We start from the raw sequence: 14,775 nt of genomic DNA on the forward strand, positions 1-14,775 counted from the left end.
GAAGCTGCGTTCTCAACGTTAACGCGGTCGGTGCAACAGGGTGAGTTTTTCAAGGGTGAGTGGCGTTTTTCAAGGCAATGGATGTTTGGAGCTGGAGAGGGCGGTGCTAGTGAGGGGAGAGTGGACTACAGTCACATCGTCTTAACGGTACCAAGGCAATGACACACATAGTAAAGGTAGACTGACCAGACTAGGCCAGAGCTCAAAGACTTGAAATAAAGGCAACCCCATGTTGTCCTGTCTCTTGTTTATTTGAGGCATGGCGACGATATGCTTGTTAAACTGCTTGAATCAAAAGCTTGTTGCACGGTGCACGAAAAACTGCCTTGTGAGGCTCGGCACCATATCATCGAAATGCGGCTCGCTAGATTAGATATATGGATTATTGTTGCTTTTGTCAAAGATATGTGTCAAAATATCACCAGAAGAAACGGCTCCTTCTGCCGCTATGAATAAAATAAAAATCGACTGCAATAAAAAGCTTTCATCCACATCGAGATCAAAGCTGATGCAGCGAGCTGATTAAGATGGTTAATCCTTTTTGGCTGTGCTAATCGTTTGTTATCACAGCGCAGGATGCTAAGCATATCAGCGCACCATGTCCTCAAACCAATCGGCATTGTTCGCGTTCTAAAGAGATGCAGAGCCTGAGGAGGAGCCCTGGCCCAGGGGGATTCTGGGAAAGTGAGTACAGAGGAGGATAAACAGGGTTTGTGTGCGTGTGCTGGAGATGAGAAGTGTGAGTGATGCTTAGCAATACAGTCGGCGGCTCCATCCAAACCCTGGTGCCAAGGCAAAGCAAGCGTAATGCTAGGGCAACACCTGTTAGCCAACCGTACTTCTACCTCAGTCTAGCTGTCACGCTCGCTAACAATAGCTAAACCTTCAAATTTGGCAGGAAAACCTAGCAGCGCGCATGAAAAACCCGAACCCATCTGGTTACAAATACGTGAATGAGCTTTGTCAGTTGAATTCGTTGGGTTGTAAATGGCTTCAAATCTATCAGTTTGTGAAACATCATATTTGTTAGTTGGTAAACGGCATTCATTTCGCCGGTTGGCCAATTCCGCTGTCCCTCCCTCCGGAGACCAGTGTGCGCTCGGCTGCTGCTGTAGCAGAGTATTATCATCACGCTACTTTAGCCAGGCCTGCTAATCCACTTAGCAGCATAAAGTCACAGCCATGTAATGGAATATAGGACAACCATACGACTTGGCCTCACAGCAGCCATGCATGGGATCAACACAATTTAGCGCTTTCGTATTTTTAGCAAGCCGGCTTTCCTATTTTAAGTATTTGTATTTTTAGCTGGCATGTTTTCTTGGCATGAATACTTTTCTTTTTGCCCAATGTTTAGGTCAAGTCAAAAGGGGAATGTTGATGCCCCCAAACCCTCCCCCCCCCCCCCCCCCCCCTTCATCAGAAAATCTTCGTTCTGGGGTTTAATTGACCGTAAAGAATAGACATGATCACATTAACCATCCTCAATTTCCCCCTTTTGCGGTCTGACGGCCCGCGGCCCCTGAATGTTAAAAGGGAGAGGGAGACATTTTTGTCTTAATTCTCCGGAGAGAGGATCAAACATTCCCGGATGACTGTCAAATTGGTACGCTATGGTAATTTCGGTTGCACCAAAATAAGAATGTAATAGGTGCTAATTACGCCGAGTTAGCCAAGACTGATGTGCAAACGGAAGAGGATCTGAAATGCCCGTGGACTGCTGTGCCACATGAAGAAATTGCCGCGGAGGGATTGCCGAATTTGCATGATTTTTAATTCTACATTTATTTTTATTAATTTAATTATCATAAATGATCTGAATAAATAATTAATTATTAAACCCTATCCACGGAATTGGGCGAAGACGAGACAGATATGAATGTGTTTGGACAAGGCTGCTTGTTTAGTGATTATGTTGCAGTGAGCCAATGGAGGCAGGGGGTCTCCATGGAAACAGAGCAAGACGTCCCCCCCAATAATCACTCATGGTGCTGGGGTTCGCGAGGCGAGCGTCAGGCAAATCAAAAGAGAATCGTAAATTACAGTTGCTTGTCGGATTATTTACTTTCAGAAAGATAAGGAGGTTTCACAGGGTTGGTTTGAGGGGAGATCAAAGCGTTTTGTGTGTCGTCAGATATGCGTCTGTGTGTTGTTAGGCAATAGGCATGCGTGTGGGTGTATACGTGTTGCTAGGTATGCGTGTTTGTGTTGTTAGGCATGCATGTGTGTGTGTGTGTGAGGTTCATCTTCTTTGATGGTACTTTCTGTTTGAAAATAATCCTGCAGCCAATTGTGTTAAAATCGTGTCAAATTGTCAGATTTAAAACACACTCAAATACTAAATGTCTCTTATAATCCTAAAAAGACGTGAGCCAATAGGGAGGTTTTACAGCTACATAAATGTGGTCTCTACACTATAGTCCCAGAATGATATATCTATATATCCAAGATCTGACTTCAACAAAATCCATATGGTTTATAGCTTAGCAAGGTTATTAACTATGTATTTCATCCCTAAGTCAGAATTTGAGCACACACATATAGCAGGGAGGATGGACTGCATAGTTTGGTTTGTTTTGTTTGTTAATCTTCCCTCCTCTCGGTCTTTCACGTTGCAGGGTGGTGGTGTTTTTTTTCCCAGAGCTGCCAGACACAAATGGATTGATCGCAGGCAATTTTCTTTCAGGGCTGGTTGGCTGTGCAGTACAGTACACGACGTGTTCAGAAGAGGAGATTCGATTTCTAATGCAAAGTCATTCAAGGACACCCTGGTGTTGTTGCTGATAACCCCACACCCCCACCACCACCACCACCACCCAGCTCTCTTTCTTTCCTTTCAACACCCCCTTCCCTCCTCCTACTCCAATCTGTGTCTTGTCTTTTATATTCAGCTCTACTTCAAGTGAGGACAGAAAACACCCAACTAACGACACTTCTCCAGTACCCCCCGTCTGCTGTGGCACTGAGTTTTGATCAAAAGCAGTTTTTCTGATAACCTCCACCACCGCTCTCCAAAAATGTCTCTGTTCACCAGCGACTGCATTTCTGTAGAAAACAAAAGGAAAACTCTTTTGTGTTTCGTCCGGGCTGAGAGAAACAATGCTAGACTTTTGAAACATTTCCTTTGTTTTTCGCTTATGGTGAACGGGAAAGAAGATGAACAGGAGAATGAATATGGCCGCCTTTAATTAGTTCTACCGGTTATCTCTGTGCACACAGTGATAACCCTCCGTTAGTGTAGGAGGAGGAGGAGGAGGAAGAGGAGGAGGAGGTGGAGGAGGGCAAGCGTGGGGAGGGGTGGTTGTGAGAGTGAGGAAGAGGAGTAAGGCGATATTAAAGAACAGAGATTGACTTTGTGCTTCAAGACAAAAAAAATAAAACGCATCTCTCCGTCTCTCTCTCTCTCTCTCTCTCTCTCTCTCTCTCTCTCTCTCTCTCCCTCAGCAGAAGTGATCGTTACAAGTTATCTTTGCGCGCGCCGTGATTAATGCCAAGCCGACAGCCCACACCAAAACCGGGATGGATGTTCAAACCGCCATGTGAAGAGCAAATTAAACAAACAAAAAAGAACCATGTCAGCGCAGGTTACTGGTGGAGGCCAACGGGGAATACAAGGCGGTTAGTGTGCAAAAAACATAGCTCCGTCATGGGTGGGGGTGGGGGTGGGGGAGGGGGGAGGGGGAATCAAATCAATACACATAAATCAAAAACCACAGATGTCAATTGTTTTGTGTTTAAACGGTACCAAGCAGAACCAGCAACAAAAAAAAAAAAGAGAAAAAAAAACCAAAGACAAGCAGAGAAACAGAATGTATCGACTAACTTTCATCCATAATATCGGCTTCACTCTGAGGACTGCTTAGACCAGAATCTGTGAAAAACAGCAACACAGGGGGATAGAAAGGAGTTCAAGATGAGGGGGGAAGGCCAACAGAAAAGGCAATGTAAAAATGTTTCATACACACGCACATAGTTCCACCACGCCCCCCGTGACACAACTCGGGAGGCGGGGCCTGCTCTAGGCACGCCGGCTGGTCGAAGGGGGGTTTAAAAGTAGGGCAATCATCCCCGCCCCCCTGGCCCCGCCCACAAACCCCAGCGGTTCACCCCTCCAGGAACCAATCCCATGTCCAGATTTTTATCAAGGAACGACCTCGTCTACCCCCGGTTTTCGCTCGGCGTTCCCGTCATAGTGATCTGAGATATGAGAATCGATTGGCTCCCGCCGTGTTTGGGGGGGGGGGATGCCCTGGGGACAGAAGGAGAAGAGAGAGGAACGAAGGAGGAGGAGGAGGAGGAGGAGGAGGAGGAGGAGACGAAGGACGGCGTGTGTTTCCTGTTGATACATGTGACCCTGAACGGCCCTGAGCGACAATGGGTGAGCCAGGTGTAAATGCAACAGGTGAGCCGCATGCCGGCTCACAGAATCTTGTGTTTAGCCAATAGGAAGAGCCAAACAAACGCCAAGGTCATTGTGAACCCAGACCGGGCTTTACAGCGTTAGAACGAATCCCAGCTGCCTGATAAGAGCAGGGACAGGGGGCTACATAGGAACGTAAGACGAGGGAATACAGATATTAAGAAGCGGGGATTCTGCTTTGAACTCCTGCTGTGACAAACAATACAAAACGGTTTATCTTTCGGATAAAAAGTCCCGAACAGCACTGGGACAAGGGACGGCTGTCGGAGAATTGGGACTTCTGGTTTCAGGGAGAGAATCCTGCCGAATGCTGTTAGTCATCCATCTGCACTTGAGTCATTAGCATCGAGGTATGACTACTATGACTACAGACGCATCGTGTGATTTGGCTCAGCCCTCCTACTTCAGTGCTTCACAGCAGGTGGATCAGGAATACAGCAGGATTAGCCAAACCTGCATGTGTGCACCACTTGTGGCGCAGGCCTCCAGACGGTACGACCAGACAGGGAAGGAGGAATGAAAGAGAGGGAAGGTAGAGAGAGAGAGAGAGAGAAACATTCAGACTGGATGGAAGCCATTGTCAAAAAATCAAGCTGTCCAATTCCAGAGAGTACTTTAACCTGGCATGTGTATGTGGGTCACGGAGGATTGTGTACAGCCATGGAAGGCAGTTGTCTTGACGTGGGCTGGTATCCGATACCCTATTGATGTTTCACTGTACATATCTCTGCACTGAGAACGAGACGTCAACGGTTCGGAATCTTCCGTTGTTGTCGTCCGAGGCGGTCTGGTTAAAGTCAACGCAAATCAAACCCTCAACTAAAAAGGCAGCAGGATATTTATGAGGGAGAGAGAGAGAGAGGGGGAGAGGGAGAGGGAGAGGGAGAGGGAGAGGGAGTGTAATTACGGCTGGAGGGGCTGGGGGTCTTACCGTAGCCAGGCTGTAGATATCAGCCTTGTCTGTGCTTCATTAGTTTGGCCCCCATCGCAAATTTAACCCGGGGTCCCAATAAAGATAATGGCATGAAGACGGAGAGACAAGCCCTTGGCACCCTGAGGAACCAGGGAGGAATATTACCGGGTCGGGGGGTGGGGGGGCTTTAGCAGCTAACTGACTGAAAACAGACAAACGAGCGCACGGAGAACGACGTTTAAGCTATATTTTCTCCACGCCATGTAGCCCTCGACTTTAAGCGAACACAGACGCTGTTAGCTCCCCTCCCGGGGTTCGGGAGCGGGGGAGGGGGGAGGGTTGGGGGATGAGGGGGGGGTCAAGCGATCGCCTGTGGCCTGGCTTGACGTGCGCTTGGCTGGGCTGGGCTGGGCTGGGGGGGTAGGGGGTTGCGTGCGTTTGAACGTCGGCCCGCCATTAGCCATTAGCTAATGGGTCTTGTTCGCGAACGCTCGTGTCCCGCTTAATTAGACAAACCGAATGTCGGTTGGAATTAAAGTCTCAGGGATGCAGAGATGATGGCTTTACACTACATTCTTCACTCCTGTAGAACCAGGGATCACGGGGCGCTTTTTATATTGAATCCGAAAAAAGAAAAGCGTGTTTGTGGGATATCACTGCGTGAACGCCCGGGTGTGCGCAAAATGGTTATCTATAATTGAAGGAGGGGGAAGTATAGGCAGTGAAGGGCAAGGAGCACTGGGAGTCCGCGAGACAAATGGAGGAGGAAAAAAAAGAAGCAATTAAAGCTTCTCTAGTCGTCACTGAAAAGAAAGCTGAGATAAGAGTGAGGATTGACCCAGGTAAATAGCCGGGCAGCAAATGGAAGCGGCTCAATTTGCTGCGTCCGTACTACGCACTGTATGTGTAAATGTGTTTCTCCCGTGCGAGGTAAGTGTGGGTCTGGGGGCCGTGGGCCGTGTATCTCCAGGAACCGGACCAGGAAAAAAGAGAAGGGAATTGATTCCCCTCGGTATTAGGGTCCCGGGCGCCGGCCCCCGGACAGGAACAGGGGCCCGAGATTAAACAGAGTATTGAAACATAAGACGGTGGATATCTAGGGGCAGGTTGGAGGGTGGAGAGCCGCTGAAAAAGGGGGATCAGGATTTCAAAGGCGGGGGGGGGGGCAGGATAGTCTAGTGGCTAGGGTGTCGGACTCCCGGTCGGAGGTTCTTGGTGCGAATCCCCATGCACACAATCAACCTGTAGGCAGTCAAAACAAGATGCCTTGCTCAGGATACCTGCTCGTCGATGACAAGTACCCTGAAACGTAATTAACTCAACATCACGGTCAGTTCGCTTTGGATGAAGAGTCTTCTGAGGAAAAACTCGAAAGACGAATGGTGTGTCAGAAGGTGGGTGTTAGGAGAGGAAAGGGGACCGCGGTCATCATGTCGCCAGCCAACGAAACCAAAGACCCGGGGCCCCCAGAGGTAACACAGGCAGTGAGCAGTGAGGCTGGGGGAGACATAGATTAAGAGTCATGGATTGAGGAGCTCTCAGCACCACTGGGGCCTTTGGTTTGGAGAAGCGTTTGAGGACAGAGCAAAAAAATTGAGATGCCTTGAGGCGGTTTGCGGAAAAAAAACGGAATGAGGCTGAACAGATAACCGTGAGGTGGTTCAATCTTTCACGGCGAAAGATGGAACGGCTTAGTGAGTGGGTAATTAAAGAAAGAAAGCACAGGTGTGGTGATCTCATGGGATGGTAGATACATGGAGAAGATCTACCTTGACAAAGTGAGATGATTTGCGGCGCTACAACGGATATCTTGTATGGGAGCACCACAGTATTGGAGGATTGATATCGTGCTAGATAAATCACTGTGTGGGTGGATGTTTAGCAGAGTGGCGCGGAAATAGATGGGAAATGTGCGATAATGTGCGTTTCTTTGTGGGTGTGCGTGAGACACTGTAAAGTCTTTACACACGTGGGTAATCATGTACCATATTCACTTCATCAAAAAAGATTAATCTCACACTTGTTTTGGGGTAAAAAAAACAAAGAAAACTAACCAATGGAACTGATTGAATATCCCCATGGTTACTTTCAACCATTTGAATTGAGTTTAACAAACCCTGTGCAGTTTGAAGCCAGTGTAAAATCCCACTGTCTATGGTGTAGAGCACAGTGTGTGTCTGTGTGTCATTGAGTAAGGTATACACAACGAGAACACTGAATTAGCCCAGCTTTGAGCCTACAAGGTCCCGGTGTATAGATTCCCTCCTTAATCAGTCGTAATATCATAAAATAGCTCAATCAAGCGCTATTTTAAATAGCGTAATCAAGCGCTATGTTTCGCCCCTTAATTAGATTTTCTCTCGTTAGGATTATAAACAATATTTTTTTCCCTTTCCTGGACAAAAAAAACGATGATAATAGAAAAAAACAACAACACATAAAACACAAATTCAGAGAAAACTGATTAAACTTACTGATTAAGCATTTGACTGAACATAAGATAATTTATTCATGTATATTATGATTAGTACAATATAATAATAATATCAATACTAATAATAATTAAAATTATAATTGACTATTGATCATTTAATAACAAAAATAAAGAAAAAGGAAAAACATTATTTGTTTTACGGTAAGATATATTCAGACACATGTTTTATTTGGTATCCTCTTATGAGATAAGAGCCGCCATCTGATTGGTCGGTCAGAGGGCTCGTTACCTGGCGTCTGGTAGTTGATGCGTCTCATCTCCACGGGTCGGTGGGGTGGTGAGGGGTGATGTCAGCGTTGTTGAGCATACACTTGGTCCGTGGCTCCGCCTCTTTCTCTTGCGGCTAGCGAGGGGGATGGGGGGGGGGGGTGGGGGGAGGAGGAGAAAATGGAAGATAAGAATGTGTGTTTTTTTCATTCATTGCGATGACGGTTCACTTATTGTTTGGTGAGCTCAAACCAACGCAGTCCTGTGCGTTGACAGCTGCAGAGAAATCGACTTCCTTAAACCTTCAACGCAAGAAGTATGGCCTAAAAGTACACACGTATATTCCTCCGATATTCTATTAGAGAATATCTTGTAGCCCAATCTAGGTACGTGTTCGCACACACACACACACACACACACACACACACACACACACACACACACACACACACACACACACACACACACACACACACACGACAGTGACACCCCTACCGCGACCTTGACATTCCCACCGCTCATTAAAAGTGTCTGTGATGCTGAGACAGTTTCGGTCTGTCTCTCAGAGAATGGCAGTTCGAGGGGTGGCTGAACACTTACTGTCGGGCTTGCTGTTCCAGAGAGAGCAATAAGAATCAAACACACACAGGACAGGGGTGGGGGAGGGAGAGGGAGCACCACACACAGGGAGAGAGAGAGAGAGAGGGAGCGGTGAGAGAGAGCGATCAATAGAGAACAGTTTGATATGCACGAGTCCTCCGCTGCCCCCACAACCGCCAATGACACCATCATCAGCATGCACAATCCCACGTGGGTGCGTGGTTGTGTAAGCGTATGCGTGTGGACACACGTGGGACAATCGTTCAACACAGAGGGGGAGATTACCGATGAGGCGGAAACCGGTCATTGGCCTATAATTGCGTGTGCGTGTGTGTCCGTGTACGTGTGGGGGTGCACGGGGGTTTATACTGCTTCTGAGGGTGTGTGAGCAAGTTTAAGTGTGCGTGTTATTTGATGCTGAGCTTTTCGCCTCTGCTGTGCGTATATGCGTGTGTGTGTCTGTGTGTGTGTAAGTGTGTGTCTGCGTATGTATGTGTGTGTGTGTGTGTGTGATTGGCGGGGCTGTGGTAGTGAGGAGGTTGTAGCGGTAGTGGGCGGGGGGGGGGGGGGGGGGGGGGGGATTAGGGCCAAGGGCAGGCCTGGGAGAGACTATTCACCAGGGAGAGATGGGGAGATAATGGGAGGAAAAAGAGAGAGAGAGAGAGAGAGAGAGAGAGAGGAGAGAGAGAGAGAGAAGAGAGAGATCCAAGGAGAGATGTTACTCTCTCTACCCGACCAGAGGGTAAGGCAAGGTCAGACAGCAGGGGTTCATCTGATAGCAGCGCGCTGAACTCCTGTTCGTCTTCACAGCTCCAGCCCTGATCACAAAGTCTATTTCCCTGTCTGGCTGGGCAGGCTGGCTGACTGATTGGCTAACTGACTGACGACGGGATGTAGTCAGTCGCTCTGGTAGTCAGTACACGACATGTGCCTGTCTCTCCCCCCCACCCCCCCCCCCCCCCCCCCCCGGGATTGACCCTCGGGCTTGCAAGGCTGACAACCCGGAGCGAGCTGGGAGATAGCCCCGAAAGCCTCCCCCTCTGAAGCCTTCAGAGGGGGACTCTGGCTGGGGTTTGACTCGGATCAGACTTCCTGTCATGGAGAGCAGCTGTGTAATTCTACGAGGTGGTTTCAGTGATCTCCGCAACCCTCAGCTGTGTTTTACAACAGCTGCACTGTCGGGGACATTGATAAGAGTGAATAAGGTGATTCCCATGGAAATAAATAGCTACTTGAAGCTAAAGCTCTTTGATCCAGTAGCAGCATCTAGTCCTATGCTGTACGCAGTGGTTCAACTCTGATCCAATGGCGAGTTCCTTAATGTTGAGCTGTATCTGAAGGTTCTCAGTGAATCTCGTCTCTCTTTTTGTCTCTCTTTATGTCTCTCTTTTCTCATTCGTGCTTCAGGGAGAAACAAAACAAAATCTAATCTTACCAAAGCCATTCATCTCTTATTAGGTAGAGATACATGTTTGTCCTATTTATTTGAATTAGTGCAACCAATGAAGGGATAATTTTTTTAATTAACCCTTCTCACTTTGAGTTGAACCTTATTTTCTCTTCACAGAAAGAGTCATGCAAGGGTTTTTTTTCTGCAAAAAAAAATCCTAAAGATGAAAACTGTATTCGGGAACGAAACTTAATTGAACCGTGTTAATAATTCATGGATGGGATACAAAACAATTTGAAAAATTGAAATTGTTTTTGCTGGGAATGATTCCTCAACGTGCTGATTTCATGCTGATTAATTCAATGAACTCCGGGGTCAACATGCTCCCTAACATTCAATGAATATTGAATCCACCATCCATATCCAAGCAAAGAACGTAAATAACAGGTTCTAGGGTATCCATTCATTGATCGGTCCAATGGATAGAGCAAGGCACTAACATCGACTGCTTGGGCCAGGGGTTTGATTCCCAATAGTTTGATGATTAGAACCGCCTGGTTCATAAATTTCTATTCTTGTCACCATGCATCTTTTCAAGCATGCAACACAGCGCACTGACACTGTATTATACGAGTGTAAGCATTTTTACATTGTATTTTACAGTGTCAAGCCACATTCACATAACTTACAAAGTCGATCGTTGGTATATCCATGGTATAGTTCAACCATCGTCTATTTTACAGTGTCAAAAGCATGACCCAATGCACAGGGTCAAAAACAATGCTAAATGGCCGCCTTTGCGTTCGCATCGCCGACTCACTTCTTGTAGAGGAGGATGGCAATGACGATGCAGATGATGAAGACCACGGCCAGCACGGGGCCCACCACCCAGATGAGCCATCGGCGCCCGTCTCCACCTGCCGCACGTCCACGACCTCCGGGGTCAGCACCGTGTCCGTGTACGGGCTGGTTGCAAACATTTTCTAGAAAAACAACAAAGACAACAATAGAAGTCAATGGCGGCCATTTCTTTGATCACCCTTTGCAATTTTCTTTATTTTTTTTATATTTCTTAATGATTACATTAATTACATTAATAACCTCAATGTATTATATAGATTTGATAAAACATCTTTCGGGACGAGTCAAAAGCAGAATATCAACTTTGAGTCGCAGAACTGAGCTAGCGGAAAATATCTCTCGTAGATTGACGACTCTTATCGAAAGAACGCTCCGATGCATATCCAAACAAATGACACCTCGATCGAACCGGACCGCATCCAAACGAAGCGATTCCCAAGTGTGAACAGCACAGAAGTGGACTCACCCCCGAGGTGGTGTTGAGCTCGGCCAGCAGGAAGAAGACGTACTCCTGTCCCGGCTCGAGGGCTTGTTTCTCACAGCTGCTGTGGCGGTGCTCCGAGCCCACCATGTAGCTGGTCGGAAGATGCCGAAGCACGCCATGACGTAGGGCTTCCTCTGGTCCTGCTGGGCTAGCTGCCGCCGCGACCGGTGTCTCGGGATCACCTCCCGGAGAAGCTGGAGATCGAAGGAGTGCGCAGGGTTCAAGTCTGTTCGATACATCCGACGTTATTCGTACAGTGCTTTACGTGTAAAAACTCGGATAAAATAAATACAAAGTGAATGACAAGGGAAAGGCCACACACAACGAGAATCAGATATACTGTGAGCTAGCGATAATGAGTCGAAGATAGTAGAAAAAAAGAAAAAACACTACTGTAAGAAAGTGAAAACTAGACAGCTTTGGTCTCAATATTGAAAGATTAAAGTCTACCAACTTCCCCTCCCATCATTAGTTTATTTCTGACTTAATGTCATCCAGTGCGGCTGTCAGCGGGAACATTTGTCAAGAAAAACAACAACCATTGGAAAAATATAATAACGAACAATCTACCGCTTTGATTTCCAGGCAGAAAGAACAACAGTTTGACGCCACCAGACAGGTAAATAAGCCGCACAAATCCATTTACTCCCTTTTAGATTTCATTTTCACTTTGATGATTCTGTTTTGTTCCCGGATTCAAAGCCATCCATCCACTCATCCAGTCATTAAATCCATTAAGTTCACCCAGCGTTACCCCAATCTCCTTCCTCCAACCTTCCTTACTTCGCAAAAGTATAATTGAAAACTTTCATGCGCGTCGGGTAAAACCAAACACTGTGGGTGTGTAACAACAAGCCTCCTCCAACCCTTGCTCCAGCCCTCCAGGTGGATGTGTGTACTGACTGAGATGCTCAACGTGCTTCTGGAGTTGTCTGGCTGTCTGCTAATCAGACAGCACCACTACCACCACTACCACCTTTCCCCCCTTGGTACGATTGATTAAGGATGTGCAGACAGGAAGACGGGCTGATCCTCAATCCAATAGGAGAGGATGCCGGCGGATGGGTTTGACCTTCATCGCTGTGGGAAAGGCTGTAGGCCGACTGCGTGGTCGTGCGCGTGTTGTTTCTTAGACGTGAACCCCCCTGAAATATAAATATGTTCGAGTGCGTTCATTGTAAGCCAATCTGGGAGGGTGTGGGCGTGGCCTTGGCACCGCTACAGCTTTCCCCGTACCAACCTGAACTAAAGCCCCTTCTTTCCCCTGTGCTCAGCGATAATCAGCCTAGAGTGCGCGTAATTCTCACAAAGCCAGATTTATATTGGCTAATTCGCCAAGCGTCTGGAGAACACAAGAACGCAGGATGTGCATAAAGGCGGCGGCAGGGTTGTAGTTCAGTGGCTAGGGCCAAAGGCACTGGGTTCGATCCCCAGTGTCAGCAGTCTACCTCTGGGCTCATACCTACCTGCTTATCCACTGCAAGGTTTAGATGCAAGCATCTGCTAAATGACTAGAGAGTAAATAACCAAAAAAAAAGTCTTGCCAGCGGCGATTAGAAAACGACCAAATAGTAAATAGCTTAATAAATTACTATTCACCATGGTGAATAGTAAAAGAACTAATAGTAAATACCTACGGTAATAAATTCCCATCAGTGGAGAAGAGTAAATATCAAAATAGTGATTAGTAAATATCAAAATAGTGATTAGGATACAAAGAGAGAGAGGGAAGGGGGGAGAAGGGACGACAGGCGGGGTGCTAGCGCTTCCTATTGTTGGGGGTCTCCATGGTTACCTCATCCATGTCCATCTCGTCCGGGGTCTTCAGGTTCTTCACCGTCCCGGTGGTCCGCTTCAGCGGCACGGCCACCAAGTAGAAGTTCCTGTACACAGGAAAGTACACACCGGACAACAATTATTAGACCAACTTACTTTTACCTTTATTACGTTGAAATTTAGAGTTTAGAAGATACATTCTAATGTTTCTTGTTTTTGCAACCCAAAACCAATGTTTTCAAAAAAGAAGAATTGGGGACAGACAGACAGACAGACAGACAGACAGACAGACAGACAGACAGACAGACAGACAGACAGACAGACAGACAGACGGAGAAGATCAATTCTAAAATTCTGAATAATTTCCTACCAAAACGAAAGTTTACAAAAAAGATAATCGGGGACCAACACACACACACACACACACACACACACACACACACACACACACACACACACACACACACACACACACACACACACACACACGGACAGACGGACAGACCCACACAGACCCACAAGCAGACAGACACAAGGACAGAAACAGACACGCAGACGGGTCCACATCCGAGTGCCAACGCCACCCACTTGATGTCCTTGCTCTCCACAGGGGGGAAGGAGATGGTGAGGGCACTGTCGGGGTCCACGTCGATCTCCAGCCGGGGCTTCTTGTCCAGCACCAGGGGCGCCGTCCTGGCCGCCACGCGGTGCCGCGGGCCCCCGTCCGACCGCTCCATGCAGGTGACCCGGAACTCGTAGGTGCTGTTGGGTCTCAGGCCCGAGACCAGCGCCTTCAGCTGCCGGGCGTCGATGTCCATCTTCTGCCGGCTGTACTCGATCTGGAGGGGGTGAGGGGGGAGAGAGGGGGCAGGCGTGGGCTGTGAGATAAGGCTGGTGTGTATTGATCCCCAGAAGGGAGATTCAGGTGCCACAGCAGCAAGTACAGGATGTACAGGATGGGATGCATCACATGTGTCTGCATACAATAGATGCAGAGGATTGGAAATGTAGAGGCAGAAATAAATCACAGATGGTTGCAACGATCAGGAATTGGTTTCGCGTGTTAACAACAGAGGTGAACTGATGGACCATAGTACGACAGACTTGCACTACTCTCTACCCATCTATCAATCCATCAATCTATCCATCTCTATGTATGAATACAAGGGAAAGGTTATGGGGAATGGGAGATGGTCGTTTGAAGGACAGGTGGAATGATTGAGAATCTGGATCGACACATATTTTGAAAGGTAAAATGACAGCTTTGATTGAGAAATATCCATATAATCAGCCTGTCCTTTCTTCTGTGACACCCTCTTCTCCCTCCTAATCTTAAATTGGGCATACATTGTGTGTCCTGACTGTTTAAAATACCTCCAGCCACCCCCCCCCCCCCCCACCATCTGCCGTTCCCACTTTATTTTTCTGTGGTGATGTCAGGAGGAGGTTGAAATGGAACCAGGAATAAAGCGAACTCTGAAGCCGTCATAACATCTATAATTCATCCCCCTGTCACGTCCAATCTTCCCGGGCTCCGCTACTTACTGTGCATTTGTACGGAGACCTGCTCTCAGAAAACTTCCACGCCACCATCACTGTGGTTTTGGTGGCCCACCTGACCGTGAAGTTC

General features: G+C 47.5%; 1 protein-coding gene across 1 annotated transcript in view; it reads right to left on the minus strand.

Moving 5' to 3' along the window:
- Positions 1 to 14,775, minus strand: part of ptprsa (protein tyrosine phosphatase receptor type Sa) — an 85,958-nt gene that overhangs the window by 20,461 nt on the left and 50,722 nt on the right. The window contains 11 exon segments of the mRNA XM_060067514.1: positions 3,824 to 3,871; positions 8,057 to 8,089; positions 8,092 to 8,161; positions 9,636 to 9,645; positions 10,845 to 10,920; positions 10,923 to 11,007; positions 11,352 to 11,476; positions 11,479 to 11,563; positions 13,165 to 13,252; positions 13,734 to 13,984; positions 14,691 to 14,775. Coding sequence (XP_059923497.1) covers positions 3,824 to 3,871; positions 8,057 to 8,089; positions 8,092 to 8,161; positions 9,636 to 9,645; positions 10,845 to 10,920; positions 10,923 to 11,007; positions 11,352 to 11,476; positions 11,479 to 11,563; positions 13,165 to 13,252; positions 13,734 to 13,984; positions 14,691 to 14,775 — 956 coding nt within the window.

This window comes from Gadus macrocephalus, chromosome 12, assembly GCF_031168955.1.
Source record: "Gadus macrocephalus chromosome 12, ASM3116895v1".
NCBI lineage: Eukaryota > Metazoa > Chordata > Actinopteri > Gadiformes > Gadidae > Gadus > Gadus macrocephalus.